Source organism: Marmota monax, unplaced genomic scaffold (genome assembly GCF_021218885.2).
Source record: "Marmota monax isolate L192 unplaced genomic scaffold, Marmota_monax_Labrador192_F-V1.1 WCK01_AAM20220418_F8-fsc00253, whole genome shotgun sequence".
NCBI lineage: Eukaryota > Metazoa > Chordata > Mammalia > Rodentia > Sciuridae > Marmota > Marmota monax.
The window spans coordinates 1,949,231-1,976,999 of NW_026695237.1; the positions used below are offsets into that span (position 1 = coordinate 1,949,231).

Below are 27,769 nucleotides of genomic sequence, written 5' to 3' on the forward strand. Positions count from 1 at the left end.
TGATCTAGATGTACCTGGAAAGGAAAGCCAGCAAGTGTCTGCCCTTTCCTGCTGGTCTAATTTTGGACAAGATTATTAGATCTCTGCCAGGATGGTTGTCCTCTAAGTGGCATCCTAGCCTTTATATTCATACTTACCTGATGGAGAGGTCCATCAGCATCTTCTCTGTAGGTCATTTATCAGAAGCCTCCACTGGGTGGCACAAAGCTGAGGCCCGACCACAGTCAGCCAGTATCAGCAAGGAAGATTGAACGTGAAATAATGTGATTATGAATGAATGAAAATGTGGAATTTGTGGTGATCATCAGGTCTTGCCCCTGCATATCCTTAGGATTCCTCTATTACGTTCTTCAGGTCTTAGTTCACATGTCATCTTTCATTTAAAGCTTTCTCTGATCATTTCTCTAAATTACATTCCTCCCTCTCTGAACCTCATCCCTCTCACCTGCCATTAAGTATGTATGTAAAACTTTTGTTGAAATATAATTCACAGCCAGGCACAGTGGCATATGCCCGTAACTCCAGCAGCTCTGGAGGCTGAGGTAGGGGGATCACAAGTTTAAAGCTAGCCTCAGCAACTTAGCAAGGCCCTAAGCAACTCAGCAAGACCCTGTCTCTAACTAAAATACAAAAAAGGGCTGGGATGTGGCTCAGTGGTTAAACACACCTGAATTCAATTCCCAGCACCTGTATGTATATATACGCCAATATGTTTTATTTTTTTTTAAATTTTTTTAAAGAGAGAGAGAATTTTTTTAATATTTATTTTTTAGTTTTTGGCAGACACAACATCTTTGTTTGTATGTGGTGCTGAGGACTGAACCTGGGCTGTAGGCATGCCAGGCGAGCGTGCTACCGCTTGAGCCACATCCCCAGCCCTACGCCCATATGTTTTAAATATGTGTATTACACACACACACACACACACATACACATATATATATATATATATATATATATATATATATATATATATATATATATATATATATGACTGGGAAAAATAATTCACATATCATAAAATCCACCCACTAAAAGTTTACATCTCAGTGGTTTTTAATATATTCACAGGGTTGTGCAATTTTTGCAGAACAAGGTCATCTGTAGAGACAAAGTAACCAACTGATGTCCTCAGTCACTAATTCTTGTGACCACAGGAAAGATTTCATAGGAATCACTTGGAAAAGTAGACACAAGTTTATTAGAAGGAATAGGAAAAGAATAAAAGGGGACACTCTCAAGAGAGAGAGTGGGCCCTTACAGAGGAAAAAGTCAACATGTCCTTCCTGCCCACCTGCTTTATTAGGCATTCCAGGAAAATTTCCAGAGTCTCACCCAAATCTACCTCTTGACTTTTGACTGACAGCAGGATTGCTTCAGACATTTAAGTCTTCCCTGTACATGGTCTTACCCCATGGAGGAGAGATTTTCTATTAAAATAACATGCTTAAGATTCAAATCAGCTGTGAATCACCTCTGCCTACACTGACCAATTCTAATTAGAACTTGTTCTTACTGATTTGGGGGTTTGGGGAATTTGTTTTAATTATCCTGTATTCCTGCATCCTGGAATCTGGTCTGTGTAAAAGTCACAGAAATTCCTTCCTTCAGGGTAATTTGTGTTCTTATTGGCAGAGCATTTTGTGCCTGCCTTGGACCTGTAGATAACAGATTGTTTGCCAAGGAATTTAGCACTCCCTATTAATTTAGTCCAGATAGGGCCAAAGCATCCTCAGGCAAATTGTCCTTCAGAAGAAAAAATGTGAGGGTCAGCACAGTAGTCCTGATCTATAGAATTATACTTTTAACCTCATGTTCCCACTGCTCACTTCTGTTACCTATCATAACCAACACCATGATGAAGTTTAGAACAATTTTTATCATCTCTGAAGGAACCTCTGTACCCTTTACCTACCAAGTCCCTGCCTCCCCTCCCACCCCTAGGCCACCACTAATTTTGGTGGGTGGGGGATAGGGGAAGGTTACTGGGGATTGAACCCAGGGGTGCTCTACATTCTCTGTTGAGAAAAGGTTTTGGTAAGTTGCTGAGGGTCTTGTTAAGTTGTTGAGACTGGCCTCAGACATGATCCTCTAGCCTCAGTCTCCTAAATTTCTGGGATTATAGGCATGCACTACCATGCCCAGCTCTACTTTCTATCTCTATGAGTTGTTCTGGACATTTCATATAATAGGATCCTATACTACATGATCTTTGGGGATTAACTTCCTTCACTTCATGTAATGTTTTCAAGGTTCACTCATATTGTAGCATATCTCAGTTCATTTCTTTTTGTTGCCAAATACTATTGCATTATGCAGACAGACTACATTTTTTTCTCCACACATCCATTGATGGGCATGTAAGTTGTTTTTACTTTTTGGTATATAGAATGATGCTGCTATGAACATGTACAAAGTTTTGTATGAATATATGTTTTCATTTCTCTTGGGTATATGCCTAAAAGAACTGCTTTGTTAAGTGGCAACTCTGTGTTTAACATTTTGAAGAACTGCCAGAGTGTTTTCCAAGGCAGCTTCATTATGATAGGGTGCTATATTTCTCTCTAGCACTTACTGTCTTCTAACAGAGCCCCTAATTTACCTACTCACCTTGTCTGGTGTCTTTCTCCCCCACAACATGTGATTCCAAAGAGCCAGGGGCTCTCCTTTGTTCACTGCCACATCCCCAGGGTATGGACTAGTGACTGGCACATCATAAACAGATGTTCATTAAATATCCTTTGAATTAAAAGAAAAAGTGCCTGGTACATACAAGTTTATCAATAAACATGTGCAAGGTGAAGTGCAAAGTGTTGGTTAAACATGGGAAAAGCTTAAAAAGACTATCTGTACAGTAATAATTCCAGCAGCTGAGAGACCAGAATCTACTGAGGTGACAGAACCTCTAAAAATGCTCCCAGATGAGCAGAGTAGCTAAAGGAATCCCACTGCAATCATTTTGAAGTGATGAATACACTAGTAAAATAAAACCCTGAATTATGTTATATAAGCCTAGGTATTCTGGCTTCATTCAGAGCACGATCTGTTGCCTTTCATTTAGCAGATATTTGAGAACATTACATGTGCAAAGCCCTGTGACTCATCTCAGGTCTGAGAAATGGCGGGTTTTTTTTTTTGTTGTTGTTGTTGTTGTTGTTTTGGTCTGGTTTTGCTTGCTTGTTTTGTTTTTGAGATGAAGTCTCCCTATGTTACCATTGCTGGGAATACAGCTACATGCCATCATGAGTTTCAGGTGGGAGAGTTAAAGCCTACAGAGGTTTCCTAGGAGAGGGAGGGAGCCCCAGTCCAAGGCCTGCCCTGGCATTGTCCCCTCAGCTCTTCTAGCACTGCTGACTTTCAAAATCAGCAGCTAGGCCAGGCTCTGACTTATCTGGAATAACTCTTTATAACTCAACAAAGGGCTGGGCCATGATACGTGCTTGTGTCTGTTTCTATCTTGAATCCTGGGGATAAAATGACTTGGTTTCCCTTCTTAGACCTCAAATACAGGCAGCGAGACTCCACCAGAGCTATCGTTGACACATAAATACAAGCATCTGCTGACCTCTGGTGGTCACTGTGTGATTCATCTGTGGTCCAGCAGCCAGGGCCCCAGTGCATATCTGAGACATTTTTGGCCTGTGACTTCATTTCTCAAAGCATTTCCCCTCACTTTTCTTATATTGTGGCATTCTCTATAATCCTGAGCGATGAGGAAAGCCAGGATTCCCATTCCCATTGTACAAATGAGTGTCAGCATCTTGTGGTCCAGTCCCGTATCCACCTCCAAATCCTTACCTGACTTTGGTAAGGCCATTTCCCACTCCCAGCTTCAGTTACCCACATGTGAAATAGGAGAGGCTCTACACAATACAGGTCTTCCAGCCCCAAATTCTCAAAGTGGGAAAGGGGACTTGCTCAAAATCAGAGTGCATCAGGGTAGAGGCACTCCAAAGCTGCAGGTCACTCCACTTGCCTGCCCTGATCAGGAAAAGGCATAGATGTAACAGCAAACAAGAAAACCAATTCCTCCATCTTTGTGCTCTGGTTGTGTTGAAGTGCCACATGGGTAAGTGGATAGATGAGTGGGATGGTGGATGGGTGGATAGATGGATGAATGGATGAATGAAGCAGAAATAAAGAACATGGAGTTCACTCAAGCAGCAACTGGGGCAGAGCCACTTGCCTCCTCTGCTCCCTACGATTCCAGCTGCCTACCTCCCTTGGCAGGCTGTTCCAGATCTATCAAACTAGTGTTCTAGAGCCACCTCCCCCAGCTCAGAGCTGGGACCAGAAATAAAGGGAATGAGTCTTCGCCCGGATTTCCTTCCTGCTATTTTATTTACCACCATACTTAATAGCTATAACTATAGGAGGAGAGACAGGAGCCAGAGGCCATGAATAGGAAGCTCCAAACATGGGCATTTCTTGCAGAACAGTGCCTTCAATAAACTGTGGCTGAAATTAAGCTTTTTACTCACAATAAAGCTCAGCACAGCTGGAGGCAGTGGGCTGGTGTGGAAAGAGTACACCCCATATACCTATAATCTGCTATAGTCTGGTTCAAATCAAATGACTCAGAGCAAACTCCTTAACCTCCCTGTGTCTTTTTTTTAAAATTTACTGTGGTACTGGATACCTAATCCAGGGCCTCACATGTTAGGCAAGCAATTTGTCACTAACCTACATCCCTAGCCCTTTTATTTTATTTTGGGACAGAGTCTCACTCAGTTGACAAAGTGACCTTGAAGTTGCAATCCTCTTTCGTGCATAAGCCTCCTGAATAGCTGGGATTACAGGAGTACACCACTGCACCCAACTGTGCCTTGGTTTTCTCAGCTGCAAATGGGCATGATGCCTGGAAAGTGCTATAAGGAATTAATGAGGTAAAATATACAATGTTTTCCATATTATAGCTGTTCAGTAAATAGAAGTTTTCTTCCTTATATCCCAGATTATGGAGAAATTCTAGAGAGGGAAGCAACAAGTTCCAGTGTACACCTTGCAAATTTTTCAACTAAGCTTTTCCAACTGCTCCAAATTAGTGAAATGCATTGGGGGAGGGTAGAGGAGGAGGGAATGGAATGTATTTTCAGCAGAAAATAATGGTGTGCTCAAACATACTTAATCTCTTTAAAAGAAAGTACCATTCACCTATCCCTGCCATTATCACAGAGCTTCAGTCACAAAGGGTATTTAGTAATGATTTCTTGATTGATGTTGAGAATATCTTTTCACAACTACCAGGAAGTAAATAGGACTGCTCTTTCCTTCCACTTCTTAGGTGAGCATCTCCCTTGTCTGCATCAACTAAACCTGTCTTAACTTTCCTTAATAGCTTATGCGTCCCAGAATGGGTGGCTGAAGGCCACTTGGCATAAGAACAACTAGGTTTGAGTTCAGTTCTGCTGTTAAACAGCTGAACTCACAGGACTGATGATACTGAGACCCCATAATATCATCTGTGAAATCATAGAGTTAAGAGCAAGGATTTGATATGTGCTCTGGAGTCACAGGCCCTCTGCTTCCACCTGGAGTGATAAAGACAGGGAGTCTAAATGTGGTGGTTAGGAGATGGGCTTCAGTTTGAGACAGGGTTGGGGTTTGATTTTGTCACTGTCCAACTTTGGTCAAGATTCTTACTCTTTGAACCTCATTTTCTCACTCATAGATGGGGAAAATTCAATGAGATCATGTTTGAAAAGAGCTAAGCCTTGTGCATTACTGAGCACATGAGTGCTCAATAAATGTTAGTATGTTAATGGTTCTGACTACTGGAATGGGCTTCTCTGTAACATTTCATTGGTGTTCCATGTGTGTGTCCATGTGCATGTACATATTCACTGGACTAAATCTTTAAGTTCCTCCTCCTCATAATATTTTCCCCATCCAACACTCCATTCTTCCCTAATTTTTCTTCTTTTTAATCTCCTTCTTCCCTTCCAATAACTAAGTGGCTTCTCTTGAATTTCATTGCTTCTTTTTCCCAACCTAAATGCAATAGCCTCTGTTTTTTCAATAAAAAATGAGAAGATTAAGTCAATCAGAGGTAAGTCAGTGGCTTATAAAAGTAACCAACTCCTTCCTAGCTCCTTCTACCCACCCCAAGGGTCTACTCTGTCTTTTGGGTACCACGTGGGAACTCAAAGACCTTCACTCAGGCAAAGCCAGTTTCTCCAAGGGAGAAAGGTGTGTGGTGCCTGGGCAAAGCTCAGAAAAGCTGCATTAGGTTAAACATAGGACATAGAAAGTTCCTAGGGATAATTTGGGGATAAAAGGAACTGGGCCTGTTCTGCAGCCTCCTGAAGATTCCAGTATCCCCAACGTCTTCCTCCCTTCTGGGTACTATGCCAAAGAAAGAAAAAGATTTGTTGAAATAGAACAAATATACTAAATATAAGTAATATACCAAAAAGCTAGCTTATCTAAGAGAAGAGCCACATTTTTGTTATTGTTTTAGTTGATTTTTTGTGCCAATGTAGACATATTGCTTATATAACGTGAATATTTTGAATTAATTTATTTTAATCAATTGTGCTCAGAAAAAAATATGAATCTAGAAAATGATGTTTTGGGCTCCCACTGAAAAGAAGCAGGCTCCAGTGTTAAAAGAAGACCATAAAAGGGAGAAATAAAAACATCTGCCTCCCTACCCCTAACCCAGGCCCCTCTGGCCTCAGAGTTCACTGAGATCCTCCAGTTTATGGGCAAGGCTGCCAAATGGCACCAGGCAGCAGCGCTGGAGAGAGTGGGGAGGAGGAATGTGGAGAACTTCCCAAGGATGACTTCCAAGAGCCACTGAGAGGACTAAGGTCCTCACCTAGCAGCTGTGGTGATGCAGAATGACCATTCTACGGGAGTTGGGACACCTGGTTTTAATTCTCTGCCACTAACTTGCCATATGACCTTGGGTAAATCAGGCTATTCTTTAGGCCTCAGTTTCCTCATCTGTAAAATGAGAAGACTCAGTTAACTTAAAAATAAGTACCAAGCCCTTCCTCTGTGCACTGTCCTGATGCTATAATAGAGAGAGAAATAAGATAGTCATCTGTTCAAAACACAGTGAATGACCACTCCATTTACTAGGCATTATGGTATCAGTACTGCTATCATCAAAACATTCACAACCTGATCAGGGAGACTGTGCAAACAAGTAATGGCCAACTAAACTGTGCAGAGATGAGAGTGGACACACCAAGGCCAGGAAGAAGCAGCCTTTCTTTCTAGGGCCAGTGAGGAAAAGCATCAAAGAAGAAATAAGGCTTGAACTGAATCTTGGAAGGTCCTTGGTTCCCAGAGTGTACACTCAAGTCAGGGATTATCACAAACATCCAAACAGCTACTACACAAGACAGAAAGAAGCTGCTACAGGAACCAGATTGGAGACTATCAGGATGTAGTCATGATAGCAAGCAGAAAACGGAGTGGGAACCTTCCCCAAGGCTAGAAGCTAACTGGGGCCATTCTGATGGTAGCCATTGGAAATGATGGGTCTAGGGCCAAGCACTTGACAGCCTCATGTCAGTTCTTGGAGGCAGGTTCCCTTTCTATAACCTGATTCTTTCAGATAAGGAAATAGGCCCATGGAGGTTACAAGGTCACATGAGTGATAAGTGGCAGAAATAGCACTCTCTGATGCCCCAATCTGAAGTTCTCACCACTGGAATGCCAGGCAGTGGCATTATTGAGTCATAGTCATAGTCATTCCCATCTAAGTTTCCATTTCCCAGAATACCTCAGTAGGATATATCACTTTAGAAATGTGGGTACTGGCGTTAGCTCAGTAATGGAATGCATACTTAACATGTGTAATTCCCTGGGTTCAATTCCCAGTGTAGGGAAAGAAGGAAGAAAAAGAAATAGGGGCACTGAAAAGTCAATCTTTGCCTGAATCATGGAGACTGGCTTGATTCAGCCTCTGAATCGGGACTGTCAGGATCTCTTTCACCAGAATAGAGAGGATGGGTAGGACAAAGAATATTAGAATTGCTGAGGGATTTTTTGGTGCTCTGCTGTCTGCTGGTCTCGGTTTATTGTTCAATGATGATGTCTAGCTTCTAGTTCTTCCCTGGTCACGACTAGTGCCGTGACCCTGGGTCAGATCATTCTGCCATAAATAGGGTGGATGGCTTTTCTTGCAAGACTGGACCTTGTGCGTCCAGATTTTATCCAAGTACTGCTGGATGTTCATGGATTCCTGTCTCCAGCGCCCCAGCTTTCTGAGTTGGTCTGTCAAAAACTTTTTTTTCAGATGGTCGTACAAATGGCTCATCTTTTTCTTGGTCTTGTCTGAAGCTCTTATCTTACAAAAAATAAAGGTGAGGTTAGGGATGAAGAAGCCACTTCACAGCAAGATAAGCATCTAGGGCTGCTGATTTGGGAGTGGAAAATGTCCCTGCTGGACCCAATATTCATTTCATAAATACCATAATTCATAGGGAGCCTTGGTTTCCTCATTTATAAAAAGTGAATAACCCCTATGTTACATTCTGACAGTGTGAAGCCAAGAAGTCTGATTTTGACTGTAATGCTGAAGACCAGTCAGTAAAAATGGGGGATTGGGGTTGTGGGATGGATGTGTCTAGAAAGAGGGAGAAACACCTCTTTCTTACAACCACCATCACCCTGTCCCTGTTAATCATCTAGTGCTTCCCATATATTGTCTGTGAAATCCCTTATTATCCCATGAATTCTTATTGTTACTTCTAATATAACTTCTTCCCTGTTCTAACAACATTATAAGGTCTGGGAAGGCATATCTGTGTCTTACACATTCAGTTATTTATTCCAACAAGCTAGCTATGGGAAGGGATGCTAAGACAAATCCGCCACAGGTGTTTCCAATAACTAAAACATAGTCAGAAAGAGAGAGACACACACATAAATATTTCTAAACCAGGAAGAAAGTAATTACTCATAAAAGAAGCATTGAATTCAAAAGAGGGCAGATATCAAGAAAATCTGCATAGGGCTGTGAGTGTAGCTCAGGGGTAGAGTCTAGGCTTAGCATCCATGAGGCCCTGGATTTGATCCCCAACTCTGAAAAAAAAAATGCTGCATGGTGGGTGCTGAGGGGCCTGCCATTCCAGCATTGATAGTGGGGAGCTTTTGGGTGCAGAGAAACCTCTCCAGAGACAATTTCAGAGAACTTTATCTGCTTTATTGTACAGCAAAAATAGCTTTTGTAGTGGGGATGTGCCAATTTACCTATAATAGTCACAATAGGCCAGAGGTGATATGCAACATATCATATTACAGGAGTCCAGACACCAAGAGTTCAAAAACTGCCATATAACTCCTTTCAAAGGGAGCAAGGAAATTGTGCTTGCCAGTGTTCTGACAGCACTCTGTCCCAAAACATAGAATTCTATGTTAGCACTTTCTTGCTACACAATGAGCAAGATAAGCGTCCTCCATGTAGGTCCAGAGTCAGGCCCTGTAACAGAACGGATGGCATATAAGTTGGGGTTGGATTTTGAAGGATGGGGAGGTTTGAGACATGTAGAAACAATATGGTAAGAGCTGATCTAACAAGCTTCCCAAGGGATTCAGATAAGCACTAAAATTATTTGAAGATTTAGCACAATGCTAAGCAAAGGAGTTTTTAATAAATGCTAGTCAATGTTGACATGATTATTTGACACAGCAAATTAAAGGGAGGATAGTGACAAAAAGAATGGACACTAAATTATATAATTCAAATTGGTGGTCTCTATACCTGGCTGAATATAAGAAACACTTCAGTTGCTTGATAAAATTATAGACCTCAGAAATTCTAGTTTAGTAGGGTTTGGAGGGACCCAGGAATCTATTTTCTTATCATGTACCTGAGATAATTCTGATCCAACCACTGAGAAGTAAATGGCTGCTTTTACCACTATTTTCTAGTCTACTCCATGACATCTAGCATTTGGGCTGTGTCAGCTCGTGATTTCACTTTGAGCTTGGCTTACAAGAAATCAGAGTTCCTCAACATTGACACTATTGATGTTTGGGGTTGGTCAATTCTTTAACATGCACATTGTAGGAATTTTTATGAGCATCCTTGGCCTTTACCTACTAAACGATAGTAGCATCCACACCATTTCAATTTCTGGTGACCAAAAATATCTCCAGACATTGTCAATGTCCCCTGTGGGGCAAAACCATCCTGCTTGAGCACATGGCTGTAGATGAATGATACCAGCCGTTACTCACTGTTCTCAGAGCATGCTCAAGGGATTCTTAAGACACTAGATCTTAGTTGTATTCACTGAAGTTGGTGTCCATCCAAAGCTATCTCTTTCCCCAGTGTGAATACTTTTGGTGGGGAGACAGGAATATTGCCACATTATCACTGAGGTGCCTGAATCCACTGAGTTCCTGTAAGCCAGCCTCTGGGCTAGTTTCCAGGTTTATAACATAAAGAAGACAGTCTCTTTCCTTAAGGAAGAATCTGCACAATGACCTGGATTGCAATTCTGCAATGAGCATGTGACCCAAGTAAATTACTCCATGTCTCTAAGTCTCGATTTCCTGATTTATTAAGTGAATGTAATAATATATAATAGATATCAAGTCCCTATCATACATAGGGCTAAATACTAGTTTTAAAAGGAAGCTTCTGGGTGGCTGAAGGATGAACCAGCCCTCTAGACAATGCAGAAGTTTCCAGGTACAGTATTTCAGAGTTTTTTGCCCCACTGGCAAGGTACAACATTCTCTCCAAAGTGAATATAGAGGTTAGTCCTGAGTCAGCCAGAACACAACACACCACCTCGTCACCATGATTGGAGCAGGAACAGGCCCAAGTCCCAACTGCGGCCAACTGGGGGTTTTCTCCAGGACTTGACTAACTTGATCAACAGCAAAAGCACTGTGTTCCTTTTGTGGTCTACATGCCAGGGTGGCTTGTCCTCCAAGGAAAATTAGCCTGATTATGATAATATTCAGAAAGCAGCAAGAGAAGAAGAGGAGGAGTGGAAGACACACCAAAGGTATTGGAACCCCTGGCTTCCCTCATCCCAAACACTGGTGAAGCTGATCTATCCATCCTTGATTATGCAAACCCAGATTCCTCTATTTTGCTTGAACTAATTCAAGTTGTTTATATAACCTGCAACTGAAAGGGTCTTAATAGATCCTATATAGGTCTTAATAGATCCTATAAGAAAAGAGAGGCTGGGAAGAACAAATCACTGAATGTTACCCAAAGCTGGCCTGCCATTCTCCAAGCCCAAGTCCACCTTATTTCTACTACATTACTCCACTGCAAGTTTAGTAAATACCCAGGCCCTGATCTGCTTTGGGGTTTTTGGTAGTTGTTTCATAACGCTGGGGATAGAACCCAGGGCATCATTGTACATGCTAAGCAAGTGCTCTGCCACTCAGCTACATGCCCCCCCAAGTCTTTGTTTTTGGTTTATATGGCCCTCAAGAGGATCTGGTACTCTCTCTTAAGGCTCTCCATTCTTTTCTTTTTTGGCAGTACTAAGGATCAAACCCAGGACCTCATGCATGCTTGTCAAGGGCTCTACCACTGAGCTACATCCACAGACCTTCTCCACTCTTTTCTATGTGAGAATCCCATAGGCCCATCCAGATTTGACCTAGGAACATGGAGGAAAGCTCAACAATCAAGAAGGGGACAAAAGCTCAACTCTGGAATAAATGCTCTACTTGAAGAAATGAATCTTATTCAATTATCTCTTCCTACTGCCTAACAATGCCTGTCCCAAGCAGTTCCTAAAGACATGTTTAATGAATGAATCAATCAGGGTCCAGGGGGAGCACTGGAGTGCCAACACTTGGGCTTCCAAGTATATAGGTCAAACCCTACTTGTTCATAATCAAAAAGAGCCTCAGTTTTAATCTGGAAAATGGGGTTAACACCCAGAGTAAAAAAAATGACCAGATAAATGTTGATGTTGATTCAAGCTCTAGAACCTAAGACTTTGAATGGGAATAGTAAGAATGTATTCATGAATTCCCTAGAGAGATAATATACTTTGAGAAAAAAATACAAGAGGCAAAAAACCATGGAGTCTTTCTCTCTGGCTCCTTTAGTTCAGGAACAGGTATGATACCATGAACAAGTCAGTAACCCCAATTATCAACTGCCTCCTCTGTAAAAATGGGGTCTCCCCTAGAACATCTTGATGACTCCCTATCACCTCAAGGATCTACTGCCTCCAGGATACGGGGAATATAAAATGAATATGATTTAAATCCTTAACACACTCTAATGCAAAAACTGTGACTACTTTACCTCTGTCTCATAGACTCCTTGTGCACTGAGGTTGTCACGAATAATCACCCGAGATAAGTGGCTCTTGGGTAAAAATTTGCTCAATGCTGCTTCACTGGAATCCATTATACTGGAATGGGGAGGGGAAAGTAGTACCAGTTAGAGATGGCTGAGACCAAAGCCAGGGTTAGGGCCTGATTTCATTGGCTTCTGGGGGAGTGGCTGAAGTTTCTTAGGACATGCACAGCTTTCTCATAATTTTTAGAGGAGCAAGGGAATAACCATGTTTCTCTCCTTGTGGACAAGGTGTGTGCTAAAGAACTGTGACTTGGATACCTGAGAAGGATGTTGAAGAGCCAAGAGCAGTCCAAAGAGAAGTGTAAACGGAATCAGAGACAATGCTCAACCCTCAGTAACTGTTTTTTGTTTGTTTGGCTTTTATTGGCGGGGAGGGCAATGCTGAGGATGGAACCCAGGCTCCTGCACATACTAGGCAAACACTTTATTACTGAGCTATACCCCTAGCCCTAGAAGCAGTTACCTTAATGAAAAAAAGAAGGTGAAACGGAACAATCTTAGAGAAGAGTCAAAGTTGGAGAACCAGGTCAAAGGGTTGAATTTGAGAGAGGATATGGTGGGTTGGAGCAGAACTTCACAGCATAAATCTAAGGAGAATCTAAGAAGTGGGGAGTAAATCAGAACAGGGGAAAAATAAAATAAAGAGTCTGTACAAAGATTGGGCTGGTTAATAGGGAAATTCTAAGGGAAAAGGGTTTGGGAAAAATTTACAAACATGAGGGAAGTTTGGAGTGCACAGGGCTTTAGAAGACTCTGGAAAGTGAGTAGAAATGGGATGAGGTGGGGAAGGTGGAATAGGATGGAGCCAGGTACTCCAAGTAAAAAATTTGAACAAAATGAGGAATTGATTAAAAAAAAAAAAAAAAAAGACCAGGTATTGCCAGCCACTGAGTTTTCAATATTGATAATTTGGTTACACCATGAAGTGGTTTAACAAATATATACCTTTAAATGTTTTGGCTTACTTAAAAATAAATGCTCGTATTTGCTAAAATTTGGAAACTAAATGTAGAACAATGAGAAAAGAAAAACGAATAACTTTAGCAAGCCAGACAATAAAATATATGTGACTATGTATAAAACATAAACACTGGGGCTGGGGTTGTAGCTCAGAGGTAGAGCACCTGCCTAGCATGTGTGAGGCACTGGGTTTGATTCTCAGCACCATATATAAATAAATAAAATAAAGGTCCATAAAAAAAAGATAGTTAAAAAAAATAAACATCTTAGGTGTATTAGATGGGGAAAAATCAGGTAACTAAACAATGAACTCTTTGTGACGGATTTTTCAAAAAGTTTAACACACGTGTATGAATGGACCTGGAATGATATATGTCAAGATGCTACAGTGATTGTCTCAGGTCATTCATTTTGCTGGTCTTTCTTTTCTGATTTTTCTATAAGTGTATATTACTTTCCTAACTGCGATTTTAAAAGGCAATTTTCTAAAGGGTAAAACATTTTGAAGGGTTAGATTTTATTTTCTAATTCATCTTCAGCCAATTTGGAACAATGGTCTTGTGAATATTTTTATATTTACAAACAAATATTAATAAACAAATATCTCCAATCTCTCATTTTCATTTCTCTGACTTCTTTGCAGGGCAACACAGCATTAGACATGAGTTAATGGAAAAAACTAGTTCAGAGGTCAAGGTGCTTACAGCAAGTCCCCTAAATCTTGTTTTAAAAAAAAACACTAAAATTCTAAAAATATTTAAAGATACATATTTGTGTGTGTGTGGTGGTCCTGGGATTGAACCCAGGGTTGTGCTACCACTGCACTACATAACTAGCCCTTATCATTTTGTGGGAAGTTCTCCCTAAATTGCAGAGGCTGATATATGTGTGTTACCAAGCCTGGTCATAAAACATTCTTCATCCTCTTAGCAATGCACCAAATTTATCAATACAAGAAAAGATTTTTTTTTAAAAAAAAACAATGATTGGAAATATTCCCTTTCAAGTAATAAATAATGGTCATTTTGAACCAAATTGCCTTCCACAGCCAGTCCTCTACAGGAGCCTTCAAGAGATGCAGCGACAGGAATTCAGAAATGAAAAAGGGTGCGGGAAATTGGGACTCCTAATGATAGGGAACAGGTAGACAACTGGGGTTTTTTCCAGTATCACTGAGAAACGTGGAGGCTAAGAAGACGGGTGTTGGAAAGTTTCAAGCCTGAGGTGGACCCTGGTCTCACCAGGCTCAGGCAGGTTCAGGCTCGAAGTGAAGGCTGGAGAACTGACAGGCGGGCAGATTTGGAGGAAATGTTGGGAGCTAGGACTCCGGGTTACTCGCGGGAGTCAGAGCTGAAGGCGTTCAGACGGGCCCCTAGGTGTCAGAGCTGGACTGGAAAGAAGTTGGGGTCAGGGTCTTTGAGAAATCCAGGTTCCCCTAGGGTGCGAGAAAGGGGAACACGGGCCTCTGGAGATAAGCGTTGAGAGGCGCAGGTTCTGGGTCCGGTCTAAGAGAGTTCGGGGGAACCAAGGCTGCACCTGAAGAACACCGATGGCTGTGAGGTTCGTGGCCGAAGGAAGTAGACCTTCGGCTGGACCCCGTGGCCGGTTTCTTGGCGGTCGCCGCGCTGGTCGCGCCGTAAATCCAGTGGCGCCGGAACTGGCGGTCGCTTTGGAGGAAGACTTGTAATCCTTGTACAAATCCAGATCCCAAGTAACCGAGGGCCTACTCGGCCGTGCGGTCTCGTCCTCGACACTGGAGGGGAACGACGCGGGAATGGAAACCATGATTGCTACGCTTGCGCAGATACTGAGTGAGACCCAAGGCAGACGCGGCCAGCAGAGGTTTGTGCGTTGCCTGGGAAACACGCGATGGGGCGGGGCCTGGGGGCGGGGCGAACCGGGAGGCTGAGGACGCGGCAGAATTGTCCTTCGGCGGCCGCCATAGTGCGATTTAGCGCGTTGCTATAGAGACGAATTGGGCTGGCCAGAATAAGCCGGCGAGGGTGAGGTCGACTGTGACCAAGGAGTGATCGCGGAGGTGGTAATAGGTTAAATCCTGGAGGGGCTGCTCCGAGCGCAGAACGGAAACCGAGATTTCTCCCGAGACCTGGGCAGCGGACGTCTCCCCCCGAGGAGAAACCATTATTATGGCAATCAGATTGCTGGGCCGGCGGGGATTGCGGTCTGTGCTTCCGAGCAAGTCTCTCTCTTTGAGAACCTTGGCTGGGGATAATCGGTGCCACTTCTTCATGAACGAACCCCCTTGTACTCCTACTGGAGAGAGGTAAGACTGGTGGGATCTTGACGTCGAGTTGAAAAGAAGCCTATTCCAATGCTAATTCCCAGGTAACCTACCTAATTCACCCCTGGAAGTAGAGCCTCGAACCTATCAACCCGTGGATTTTGTTCTGCTATATAAGCCAGAATTTAACCAACGCTTCTCGGTGTTTGCCGACTTTTTTTCCACCTGTAATGAGCCGGACGACCAGCTCTTGGGCCTTGGGCGGCCCCGAACAAGGCCTCCCTTCTGTGCCTCTCTTTCCACCTGTGACAAATGGAAGTATTAACTCTAGACACCAGTTTGATTAGGTAGCTGTGAAGGTCGAACTAGACGAGGGAAGCCCAAGGCTTCTTCATAGGTTGTAAAATGGTGAACCTCAACTGCTGTCGAGTTGCTATTTCTTTCTCTCCCTCTTCTTCATGCTGAACAAGTCTCGGGTCATTTTTTTTTTTTTCCCTCATGGGAACTTTGCGACTCCTGAGCTCCAGTCTGGAATTAAACTCTTTATTCTCTTCCCAAAGGGTGCTGAGACTCACGAGGTGAAGGCTGGAGAACTGATGGGCAGGCTGATTTGGAGGAAACGCCTCGCTTTTTAACTCCACTAACAACAGCAAGAAGAAATAGTTATCATTTTTAAAGTGCTCATTCGGTGCCAGGCTCTATATTCAACACTGGATTATCTCCTTTAAATTTTCACAAAATTCTTATTTTATTTTTTATGGTAGTGGGGATTGAACCCAGAGGCCTTCTACCCCTAAGCCACACCCCCAGCCCTTTTATTTTGAGACAGGATCTAGCTAAATTGCTGAGACTGGCCTTGAATTTGCAGTCCTCCTGCCTCACCCTCTCCAGTTGCTGAGATTATGGACCTGTGCCACCACACCCAGATCACAACATCCTTTTAAGATAGGCACTGTTACTCCTATTGTCAAAGGGCAAAATTACAATTATTTATTTACTTTTTGTGCCAGGGATTGAACCCTGGGGTTCTTAAACATTACCCAGCCCTTTTTTTATATATTTTATTTAGAGACAGGGTCTTGCTGAGGCTAGCTTTGAACTGATCCTCCTGCCTCACCCTCGAGACAAAAGTGTAGAAAAACTGATTGATTAACATCAAATTACTTTAGGTTTCCTTTTATTATGAAAGTATTAAGACCCAGGGAACTATTTTGCCAGTTGAGAGTGGCCTGTTTGAGAACATTGGCAATTACCTCTCTGATCCTCATTTCTCCAAGGTCAGATGAACAACTTAGTTTCAGTTTGGTGAAGTGGAACTTTAGTGTGAGTCACTCCATTTTGATTTTTAGTCTGATCTGTTGAGCCCCAGGGTAGGATCTTAGTCTTTTTTAAAAAGTAGTGTCTTTTCATACTTTTTGTCACTCAATCAACAGTCTCCTCTGTTCTACCCTCTAGGCACTGGTTGGGGGCTCCTCAGTTAATTTTGGAGGGGGGGTCTGATGGTAAGAGTCCAGAATATCTCCTAGCATTTAGCCTTCCACCTGGGTTTTAGACCTCATCCCATGTCCCTTAAATGACCTTTACAACAAACCAGCCCTATCTGCCCTTCTTGGGGTGAGCCTAATGAATTTGACCCTGGGGCATTGGCAGGTTGAATTTCCCTCTGCAATCTTTAGCATTCTTTCCAGAAGCCTAGGAACCCTGAGTGATTCTGCTGTGATATTCAGAGGACCACCTTAGAGAGTCCCATAGACCCATCTGAGAAACTGATGTGACTCCATTTTTGAGAAACCAGCTTTTACCTCAAGGCCTGTCCCGAGGGAGGGGGTGTGACCCTTGTCCTTGGAAAAACCCACAGAGCACTCCTAGGCTCATACCCACCCTGCTGAGTTGTTTAACAGGAGAGATATGCGGTGCCAGGTGTCCCTGACTCTGTTATGCTAGGTGAGGACCCATAGCACCCCCCTAGCAACCATCAATCAGCATGAGACAGGGAAAATATCTGAAATGCCAGGTGACCCTCCCAGTAGTTTTGGTGATTGATAACATGATTAGGCAACCCTGCAGTTTATCGAGTACACCTCTCGTGGCTTAAACCAATCAGCTCAAATGTATCCACCTCTTGAACTCACCAATCACCCTTACCCAACTTGTTCCTGCCAGTGAATGTGCTAATCAATGTTAAGAGATGTTGTTTGATTTTCCCCGCCATATGAAATGATTTGCTGTGTCATGTTGTGAGTATTCCCCAAAAATCTATAAACCCTCATTGAACTAAGGGCCAGGACTCACTCCTCGGGACAGCTGCTTCGGAAAAGGTTATGAGTCCGGGCTCCAGCTTGCAATAAAGACTCTTGTGTGATTGCATCGGATTCGACTCCTGGAGTTCTATTGGGGGTCCCACGAATCTGGCATTACACATCCATCCATTTCCCAAAAGTCTCCTGGGGTCATGGTATTGGAATGGTTTCCTAATTCAACCAGTATTTATCAAGCACTTACAGGAAGTCTGGCACTGGTTCATGATACAATGGACATTAAGATAATTGTTCTCCTAAAGGGCTCATGGTGTCTTAAGAAGAAGACTTTTATCAAATTGTCAGATAGCTCAAGGCAAAGCCACATCTTCAGTGGTTTTGGAAGTGTTAGGAAGGAGAAAACATCAGGCTACTAAGGCCTGGAGCAGGAATTTAATCAAGCATTGGAGAGGGAAGAGAGTGTTTCCAGGAGGTTTCCTTTAAAGAAGAGACTCTTGGCCTAAGATCTCAAGGCTCCTTAGATTTCCACTGTGCTGCTGAACGGAATAATTCAGGATCTGATAGGTTTATAAGGAAGCGGGATTCTAGGTTGAGAGAGCAGGAGAGACAAAGGCCTCTGGCTAGAGAAGACATGTCATGAGAAACTGTCAGTGGCTCAATCTAACTGAGGACTTGGGCAAGGCTAATGGGAGGCTAGAGAAAAGGAAGCAGCCAGGCCACAAATGACCTTGACAGTCAAGCTGAGGGGCTCTATCTTATCCTAATTTTGGGCAGCAGGGGGAAAAAATGTTTGGTTTCTCATTAGTCTGCCTGGCGAAGACTGCCCTTTGGACTGGAGAGGTGTGATCTAAATCCAAATGTCCCTTTTTCAGTAAGACATAAGAGGGTGTTGAATTTTTGAAGCTTAGTTCAAGAGTTAGAAAGTGAGGGATCCAAGATGAGGAGAAGACAGGAGTCTGCCCCTCCCAGGGGTTCACGCCACAGCCCTGCTGCAGACATGGTGGTGCTGGTATGGCAAGTCTTTGTGAGGCTCTGCTGCTTCTCTGCTCTTGCTCCTGGGGTTGCTTTGGTGCCCATTATGCTAGCCTCTGGGAAGCTCCCAGACATTCCTTTCCCTAGGCTCTCTTTAGAGGCAAGGCACAGGAGAATGTTTAGCAATGTAGGATTTTGTTATTTGACATCAGTTCCACATGAGTGCATTCCATCTCTTCAAAGAGATGGTTCTTGTGAGGAGAGCAGGAACCTTCCTGGTCTTACTCTTCTCCCCTCCCAGTGACTCTCAGTGAGCTCTGGTTTCAAGTCACTGGTTCAGAGTCTCATGCTTTAGCATATAATCAGAAGACTAAGGAGGAAGATATTGCAAATGATTCCCACTTAGCGGGACTTGAAGGAAGGAGAGAATTTTGAAGAGGGGAAGAAGAGGACTTTGTGAGCCTAGATGGAGAATCAGGCCAGGGCACAGCTGAGGAATTCAAGTTGACCTACCCAAATAGAGATGAGGGACCCCTCAAGGCAAGCCACTACTGCCAGGCTCAGGGACTTGCCTTTTGTTCTGTAGGACAGTATGCATTAGATCACCTAAGAAGCAAGCTGAAATGCAAATTTATGCCCCTTACCTGAGAGTCTAATTTGGTGTATTTGGGGAGGGGCCAAAATCTGGGTATGTGTATTATTAGTGAGTTCCCTGAGTGATTCTCCTGTGATGGTCAGAGGACTGCCTTAGGGAATCCCATGAACCCATCTGTCCATTTCCCAGAAGTCTCCTGGGTTGGCCTGCTGGGCACCTACACTCTAAACATTCTCTCCCTCTCTTCAGTTTTCCAGGGACACAGCTTAGAAAAATGCAGGCCTCATGTGTCACCAACTGCTGACCCACCGCCTTGATGACAGCACCCCTGTGCACCTTCCCAGTTCAGTTCCGGCAGCCCTCAATCAGCGGCCTCTCACAGATCACCAGAAGCCTGTACATCAGCAATGGTGTAGCTGCCAACAACAAGCTCTTGCTGTCCAGCAACCAGATCACTTCAGTCATCAATGTCTCAGTAGAGGTGGTAAATACCATCTATGAGGATATCCAGTATACACAGGTGCCTGTGGCTGACGCACCCATCTCCAAGCTCTATGACTTCTTTGACCCCATTGCCGACCACATCCACAATGTGGAAATGAAGCAGGGCCGTACACTGCTACACTGTGCCGCTGGCGTGAGCCGCTCAGCCACTTTGTGCCTTGCCTACCTCATGAAGTACCATGCCATGTCCCTGCTAGATGCCCACACATGGACCAAGTCATGCCGGCCCATCATCCGACCCAATGCTGGCTTTTGGGAGCAACTCATCCATTATGAGTTCCAGCTGTTTGGCAAGAATACTATACACATGGTCAGCTCCCCAGTGGGAATGATCCCTGACATCTATGAGAAGGATGTCCGTTTAATGATTCCACTGTAAATCATCTCCTAGGCCCCTGCTTTGGGTCCAAGTACAGACCTATTGTTGATCCTATATCAGGATCTGAACTTGAAGGATCTTTGTTGATACAGGAATGTACTAGATGATACCTTTTATAAGGGAAAAAAAAAGAAAGTGATACCACAGCTTTCAACTTTGTAACCTATATCTTTAAAGATTAAACTTGATTGTTAGAGGTGAAGATAAATTTTCTACCCTATGAGTGGCAGGCCATGGCTGCTGGCCAGAGGGTGAAATAAGGCAGGTGGTACACTGGAGAGAGACCAGAGCACCAGCGCCTGGAATCCTGCTGCCCTTCGCTAGACTGAACAACTCATAAATGAGACTGCCACAATCCTACTTTGTTCCTTCCAACCCAAAACCAGAGCCTTAAGCATCATGGCACCCCCTGAACTTTTTACAGTAAGTGCCAACCTACTGGATAAGTGGCCTTCAAATAGTGCTCTAGGAACCCTACAGGCCCCAAACAACCTACATCCATCAGTGGCCCTACTCTAGTTTTCTAAGATCAAATTTACACAGAAGATAGTTTTCAAATAAACATTCCAATATTATAAAATTTTTAAAATTTTTTTTTCTTGAGTGCTGTTGTATGTGACAGCACTTAAGTATCAGTCTTAAGGGTGCATAGTCCCTTCTCTAGGACATGTCAGGTCTCCAGAGTTTTCTAGCTTGAAAGGCTGTATCTGCAAACCTGAACTTAGCCCTGACACCTACCCTCAATGTGACCTAGGGCCTCTTAGAGCCTCAGTGTCCTCATCTGTGAAGATTCAGCAATTCTATAGTGCCAGGCCAGTCATGGTCCATGCTTAGCATAATGGACATCTCTCACTATGGATGATATACTCACTCTTTGGACCTGCTGGTCCCAAGTCAAGGTATTTCCTCTCATATGTGCATAGTCCTGTATTGTTTTCAAAGTGCTTTTCTAGAAAGTCACTCCATATAGGGGAGAAAAAGGGGTTTAGATCCTACCTCAGAAGAGGCATAGTCTTATAAGCCTTTTCAAAGTTTTCATCTGTTTAAACTAGGTGTGACCTAGGGGTCCTGAAGCAAGGGGTACAATTCTGGCTTCCCCAGAAGGCTTTGTTTAGAATTGCTATGAATTGTGAGAATGACTAGCCATGCTTGTCTCTTTAGTTAGATGAACAAAACCTCCAGTGTATGCTTGTACTAGATAAATTAGAACAAAACCAATTAATTTAAATATCAGCAGATCTTAAAAACTACATAATGCGCCCACAACTGATTTATGGCTAGACTGCTTAACCAAAAAGAAACATTCTGAAACCCAAATATCAAATGATTGACATGGGATTTGATTTTAAAAAAGCTTGCGTGGGAACCTACATATTTCTTCCCAGGAAAATCCTATATATAATCAGAGAGCTCAATCCTGAATACATCACTAGTCTTTTTCTTCTCTGAGAGGTGAAGGGTGTCTGCACCTTGCCTTTCAGGGATGTACACCTTTGTTTCTCCCCCACCCTTTTTTTTAAACTAGGGATTGAACCCTGGGGTACTTAACCACTGAGCCACATCCCCAGCCCCCTTTGGTTGGTTTGTTTATTTTGAGACAGGGTCTTGCTAAGTTGCTTAGTTGCTGAAGCTGGTTTTGAACTTGAGATCTTCCTGCCTCAGACTTGTGAACTATAAGGATTATAGCACCTTTGTAATCACTTTTTAAAATCTTGTGCCTTTCTTTGGATGCATCCTGAAATTCTTTTCAGTGGCCTAAATCAGGTTCCTTACTGAGGCCAAGTTGAGGTCCTACTGCCCACTTGGAGGTATTTTGAAATCTCCGTCCTTGTCCCCAATGCCAATCCCATAATGAGGACACAGTTTTGAGAAAAGGAAAAAGAAGTTTTATGGCTTTGCCAGCAAGAGAAACACAGGGGACTCAAGTCCAGAGCTGTGATTGCTCATCATGGGGAAGTAGGTTTTTAAAGGGGTGATTCAAAGGCTACATTCCAGTGTTCTCTATCTAGAGTGGTAATTCACTTGCTAATTTGGGAGGTTGTCATTTCTTAGATCTTTTGGTGCCATCCCTAAATCTGAATTACTTCATTCCTGTGGTATGTGCTAAAGGACAGATAACTCCTAGGATGGGGGAAGAAAGGTAATCCTGTTTCCCCTGAGATTATTGAGGAGAAGATGTAGAGGAAGAGAAAGAAACATGTCCATTTTAAAAATAAGTCACAGTGGCAAAAACGAAAAAAAAAAGCATGAAGTGAATCACTGTTACAGAGGGACCTTCTCAGACCCCTGTCCTCTGACAAAGGGAAGCCTCATTATTAGAAGTCTCCAGCAAGCTGGGCGTAGTGGCGGACATCTATAATCCCAGTGGCTGGGGGGGCTGAGGCAGGAGGATTGCAAGTTCAAAGCCAACCTCAGTAAAGCAAGGCAATAAGCAACTAACTCAGTGAGACTTTGCCTCTAAATAAAATACAAAATAGGGCTGGGGATGTGGCTCAGTGGTCAAGTACCCTGAGTTCAATCTCCAGTATGCTCTCCTTCCCCACCAAAAAAGAAGAAAGAAAGAAGGCTCCAGTATATAATAGACATAGGGAACAGGGGTGGGGCAATGGAATGGGCTTAGCAATACCAGAGCATTCAGGGCTTCAAGTACCAAGCTGGGGATTCTATAACTTGTCCTGTCTGTAGGACAGAAGGCAGTTTTCACAGAGCAAACATTTGCTAAGTGCTTGCTGTGGATCAGATTGTGCAGTACTTTGTCAGGGGGCATACAGTAGTGTGGTTGACAAGATCCTACCCGAAGCAGAAAGCTTCCAGACTAATTCCCTGTGGCCCCTGAAAGGAAAGTGAGGAACGAGAGACTGGTAAGCAAGAAATGAGAGACGGAGACTAGGCAGAGAGAGTTTACTTGTCAGAGCTGACAAATAAAGGCCATCTCTCTATAGGAAAGAGAGGCAAAACAGGCTTGGGTTCTGAGATTTTTATAGGGCAGGTTCAGGTATCAGCCAGGCTGGTCCTAATGCAATGGTTAAGAGTTGGGTTGGTAAGAGGGAGTGGTGAGGCTTTCTCAGAAAGAACCCTTGGCAGGAAAGTGAAACTCTTTACCTAAAATAGGGCTGTCACTTAATATGGCCATCCAGATACTAAGCAAGGACCTTATAGCCCCAAGTTATGTCCTCACATCCTCAGTCACTCACAAACTTGCCAACCTCAGATGGCTGCAGTGATCCCATCCTCCTGGTGTTCATGCCTTTGTGTGAGTCAACTGTGGGCAGCCTGTATTAAACAGGTTTGACCTGTGCAATAAGATATTAGGGAATCTAATGAGGACAAAGTGTGACCATTGTGATTGGATTAAAAAGGACACTGTAGCTCCTTGCTCTCTTGAATCACTCTGGTGGAAGATAGCTACCATACCAAGAGCCATAGAGAGAGGCCCACAAGGCAAGGAACTGAGGCCCCCAGTTAACAGCCATGTGAATGACCCATCTTGAAAGCAGAACCTCAGCCTTTGTCAAACCTTTGGAAGACTGCAACTTTGGCCAACATTTTGACTGTAACTTCACGAAATACTCTGAGCCAAAATCCACCTCACTAAGCCACTCCCAAATTCCTGACCTGCTGAAACTGGGAGATAATACATATTTTGTTGCCTTAAGCCATTATTCTTGGGAATAATTTTGATTTTAAAATCTTAATTGGTTGTTTGATTCTAGAAAAGTCTACCCTTCGTTCAATGTTCAGGAGGCTGAAGCAGGATACAAGTTCGAGCTCAGCCAGGGCAACTTGGTGAGACTCTGTTTCAAAAAATGAAAAAAAAAAAGGGAGTTGGGTATGTAGCTCAGTGGTAGGATATCCTCAGTATTCAGCAAAACAAACAATCAAAAAGTAAAATAAGTATTCTTATGGATGGAGCAGAAAGTCTTATGAACAGAGAAAGACTAAATAAAACAGAAACAAAGAACAAAAAGCTGATTGGTAGCTGGGCACGGTGGTGCACACCTGTAATCCCAGCAGCTCGGGAGACTGAGGCAGGAGGATGGCGAGTTCAAAGCCAGCCTCGACAATTTACTGAGACTCTAAGCAACTCAGTGAGACCCTGCCTCCAAATAAAATACAAAAAAAAGGGCTGGGATGAGGCTCAGTGTTTGAGTGCCCCTTAGTTCAATCCATGGTACCAAAAAAGAAAATAGCTGATTAATCATGTCAAAGTCACTTTCTTTGTAAGATGCTGGCAGGGAGAACAGAACACTAGAAGAATAACTGGTTAATATCAGATTACTTTAGGTTACTTTCTGTAGAATTAAAAGATTAAAGCTCAGAAACTTCATTGTCATGCCAGTTGAAACCAGCCTGTTGGGGAATTTTGGTTGTTTTTCCTTATCTCCTGATTTCTGATTAAGGTCAGATAACAACCAGTTTCAGTTTAGTGATGCAGAACGTGAGCATAGGTGACTCCATTTTAATGTTTAGACTGGTGTATTAGGCCCTACTGCAGAATCTTAGTCCAAAATAATGGCCTCCTTTAATGTTTTAAAAAATTATTATCCTAAATCAATACAACTGTCCCCAGTGCTGTCTCTGTTATCATCTGCTCACCCGGACCACCACAACAGGTCTTCCCTAGTCTCCCTGACCCTTGGCTCAAGCTCCTAATTTTTCCTCCACATAGGGTCCAGAAGAAATTGAAGATTCTTTTTTTTTTTTTTTTCAAGAAATATATACTGAGGACCATGGCTCTTTTCTATTTAAAACCTTCCATGGCTCCCTGTGAAGTGGCCCTCAGTTAACTATTTTGTATTATTTCCAGAAAGCATTTGCAACTGAGCAGAAACAGTGAGATGGTAGAATTTCTGGCATCCCTCGGATTATTTGGGGGGCAAATAAGGGAGTAAGAAGAGTCCTCATTTGCCCTAGCCTCCTAGAATGACAATCCAAGGGCCACCAGGGGAGGGCAGGAAGGGCACCCTGGCAGCTGGGACTGAGACAAGGCTTTGTTCCCAAGTTCACGATGGCAGGATGCCCAGAAAGGCCTCAGCTTCCCTGGCTTCCTCCAAGGCGGGGCCAGGGGGGGAGGCTGGGACATCCACACCACTCTGCCCAGGCAGGAGCATGCTCTTGGGGCTCTCAATATGCAATGGAAGGCAAAGAGGTAGGAGAGATGGCCCAAGGAGCTTTTTGGAGGAACTGGTAAGCATCTGCCTTGAGTGAGTTTAATTGAGGACCTGTTATGTTTTTAGGCATTATTGCTAAGCCCTTTCTGAAGCTGATTGGGGTTAGGTTTTACTGCTATTGCCGCTTCACACAGAGACACAAGAAGGGAAGGTGCTTGCCTGTCACATAGTTCCACATTCCCAGCTCCAGGATTTGAACCCAAGTCTGACTACAGAACTCCTTTACTAGTACAGTAGCCCCCATCTCTTATCTACAATTTCACTTTCTATTATTTCTGTTATTCACTGTAAAGAGAGCAGTCTGAAAATATTAAATGGAAAATTCCAGAAATAAACAGTTTGTAAGTTTTAAATTGTATTCTGTTCTGAGTAGCACGATGAAATCTCACATTGTCCAACTTCTACTTGCCTAGATGTAAGTCATCCCTTCTCCCAATGTTTCCTCTCAGTATATGCTATTCACTTGTTATCCACTTAGTAGGTGTTTTCTTAATCATGGTTATCAGATCAACTGGGGTGTCACAATGCTTATATTCAAATAACCCTTATTTTACTTAATGGATACCTTCAAAGCACAATAATAGTGATGCTGGCAATTTGGATGTGACAGAGATAATGTGTAAAGTGTTTTCTTTAAGTGAAAAGAATGTTCTCAACAAGGAAAGAAAAAAAATCATATACTGAGATTACTAAGATCTATTGTAAGAATGAAACTTCTATCTAAAATTGTGAAGGGAAAAAATGCAAGTTTTGCTGTCACACCTCAAATTGCAAAAGTTACAGCTGCAGTGTGTGATTGCGTGCTTAGTTAAGATAGAAAAGGTACTTAATTTATGTATGTATAGAAAAAATATGGCTACATATGATTAAGTTACCATCTGCAGTTTTAGTCACCCATGGGGGGTCTTGAAACACATCTCCCTTGGATAAGGGAGGATTCCACCACCCAGTCCCTGCCATACCCTGTGCTGATGTCTGGGGAGAGAGCAGCAGGTCACCTTGAAATCTGATCTGGTGTAGAAGAGAGAAATTGATCTAGCTCAGAGGATGGGATATGATTGGGTCCCTACCTGGAGTGGTGTAAGGAGTTGGGGTGCCATTGAGCTGGAGCTTCAAACTCAATTTGGCATGGTATAGGGTTCAAGGAGAGAAGAGCTTCAGGGCGGTGACATCTCTTATCCTGAGAAAGCTTCCTAGCAGGGGGGACTAGATGCAAAGATGGGGACTAGATGCAAATATGGAGACTCAGAGAGGTGAAGCCACTTGCCAGAGGCAACAGAAACTAGTGAAAGACAAAGCCTTAAAGTACAATGACCTTCACTAGGACTCTCCCCATTGGTCTCCCTGTGATAACTCCTAACAACACTATGAGGCCAGAAGAGGCCAGTCTGAAATCATGCCATGAGTAGCAAAGGCCCGTACTGAAACCCAGGCTTTCTGACTCAGTCCAGTCTCTGTGCCCACTGCTTGGGAGGAGTGATGGGAAGGCACTGGCTGTGGCCTTGTTGGGGCGAAACTTAGATACCTGATGGTCCTGAATCTGGTGATGAACTAGTTTCCAAGTCAAGCTCATATCTAATTACTCCCCATAACCATCAGGGTTTGATGTGACGGGGAGCTCACTTATTAGCCAAGCATCCCACCAAGCCCAGGACCCTGAGTGAGGGTGGTGCAGGGATGCTCCTGCTATGGCAATAGGACCTCTCAAGTTGGGAAGGGTCCTGAGTCTCTGAGGAGGCTCAGCCAAACCAAAGCCATCCTCCTTTGTTCTGCCTGGCCAAGCCTGAGAGTGGAGTTCAGAAGTGCCCAAGCTACATGAGGGTGGGGCTGGGCTAGTTGCATCTCTGAGTCACAGGGAGGGTGGGTGGCGGGTGACTCAACTAGGTCCATTTCCCCTCCTGCAAAGCCAGCCTGGGTGGAGTCAGGGGCCAGGAACCCCTGTGCCTCTATTCCTAGTCCCTCACCAGCTGGCCACTACCCAGCCTTAGATTGACCCTTCACACAGCCCCACCTAGTACTGACTGGCACAGTGGTCCTTTAGGAATTCTGGTTACATAAAGAAATGAGTGATTCCTCCCTGAACCTCAGTCCTCCTAGATCCCAGCTGCAGCCTGTTTTAGCTCCCCATCCTCAACCAAGAAGAGACATTTTCCAGATGGGTCTGGAACCTTAGAAATGGGGAGGTGACTACCCAAGATAGGGATAGAGACAGCTGGCACCATCAATTTCTTTCTCATCTCTGATGCTGCCCAGTGGCAACTCATTAAAATCCTCCTCATTGGAATCATCAGCCCCATTTTACAGATATGGAACTGAGGCACAGAGAAGGGAGGGTACCTACCCAACATTCATAGTGAGGTGGGCAGAGCAGGATTCGGCCCCTG

The 27,769-nt window shown here is 43.5% G+C and overlaps 2 protein-coding genes across 2 annotated transcripts; one reads left to right on the forward strand and one right to left on the reverse strand.

The window, feature by feature from the left end:
• Positions 1 to 6,676: 6,676 nt before the first annotated feature.
• On the reverse strand, positions 6,677 to 15,240 carry CUNH5orf52 (chromosome unknown C5orf52 homolog). The gene is given in 5 exon segments (XM_046439498.2): positions 6,677 to 6,739; positions 8,150 to 8,302; positions 12,248 to 12,356; positions 14,801 to 14,902; positions 14,904 to 15,240. Coding segments are annotated over 5 exon segments (573 nt in total). The 5' UTR covers positions 15,050 to 15,240.
• Positions 15,164 to 25,738, forward strand: Dusp18 (dual specificity phosphatase 18). The gene is made up of 2 exons (XM_046439500.2): positions 15,164 to 15,548; positions 19,581 to 25,738. The coding sequence occupies exon 2, from the start codon at positions 19,648 to 19,650 to the stop codon at positions 20,212 to 20,214; it is 567 nt and encodes a 188-aa protein (XP_046295456.1). The 5' UTR covers positions 15,164 to 15,548; positions 19,581 to 19,647; the 3' UTR covers positions 20,215 to 25,738.
• Positions 25,739 to 27,769: the final 2,031 nt, after the last annotated feature.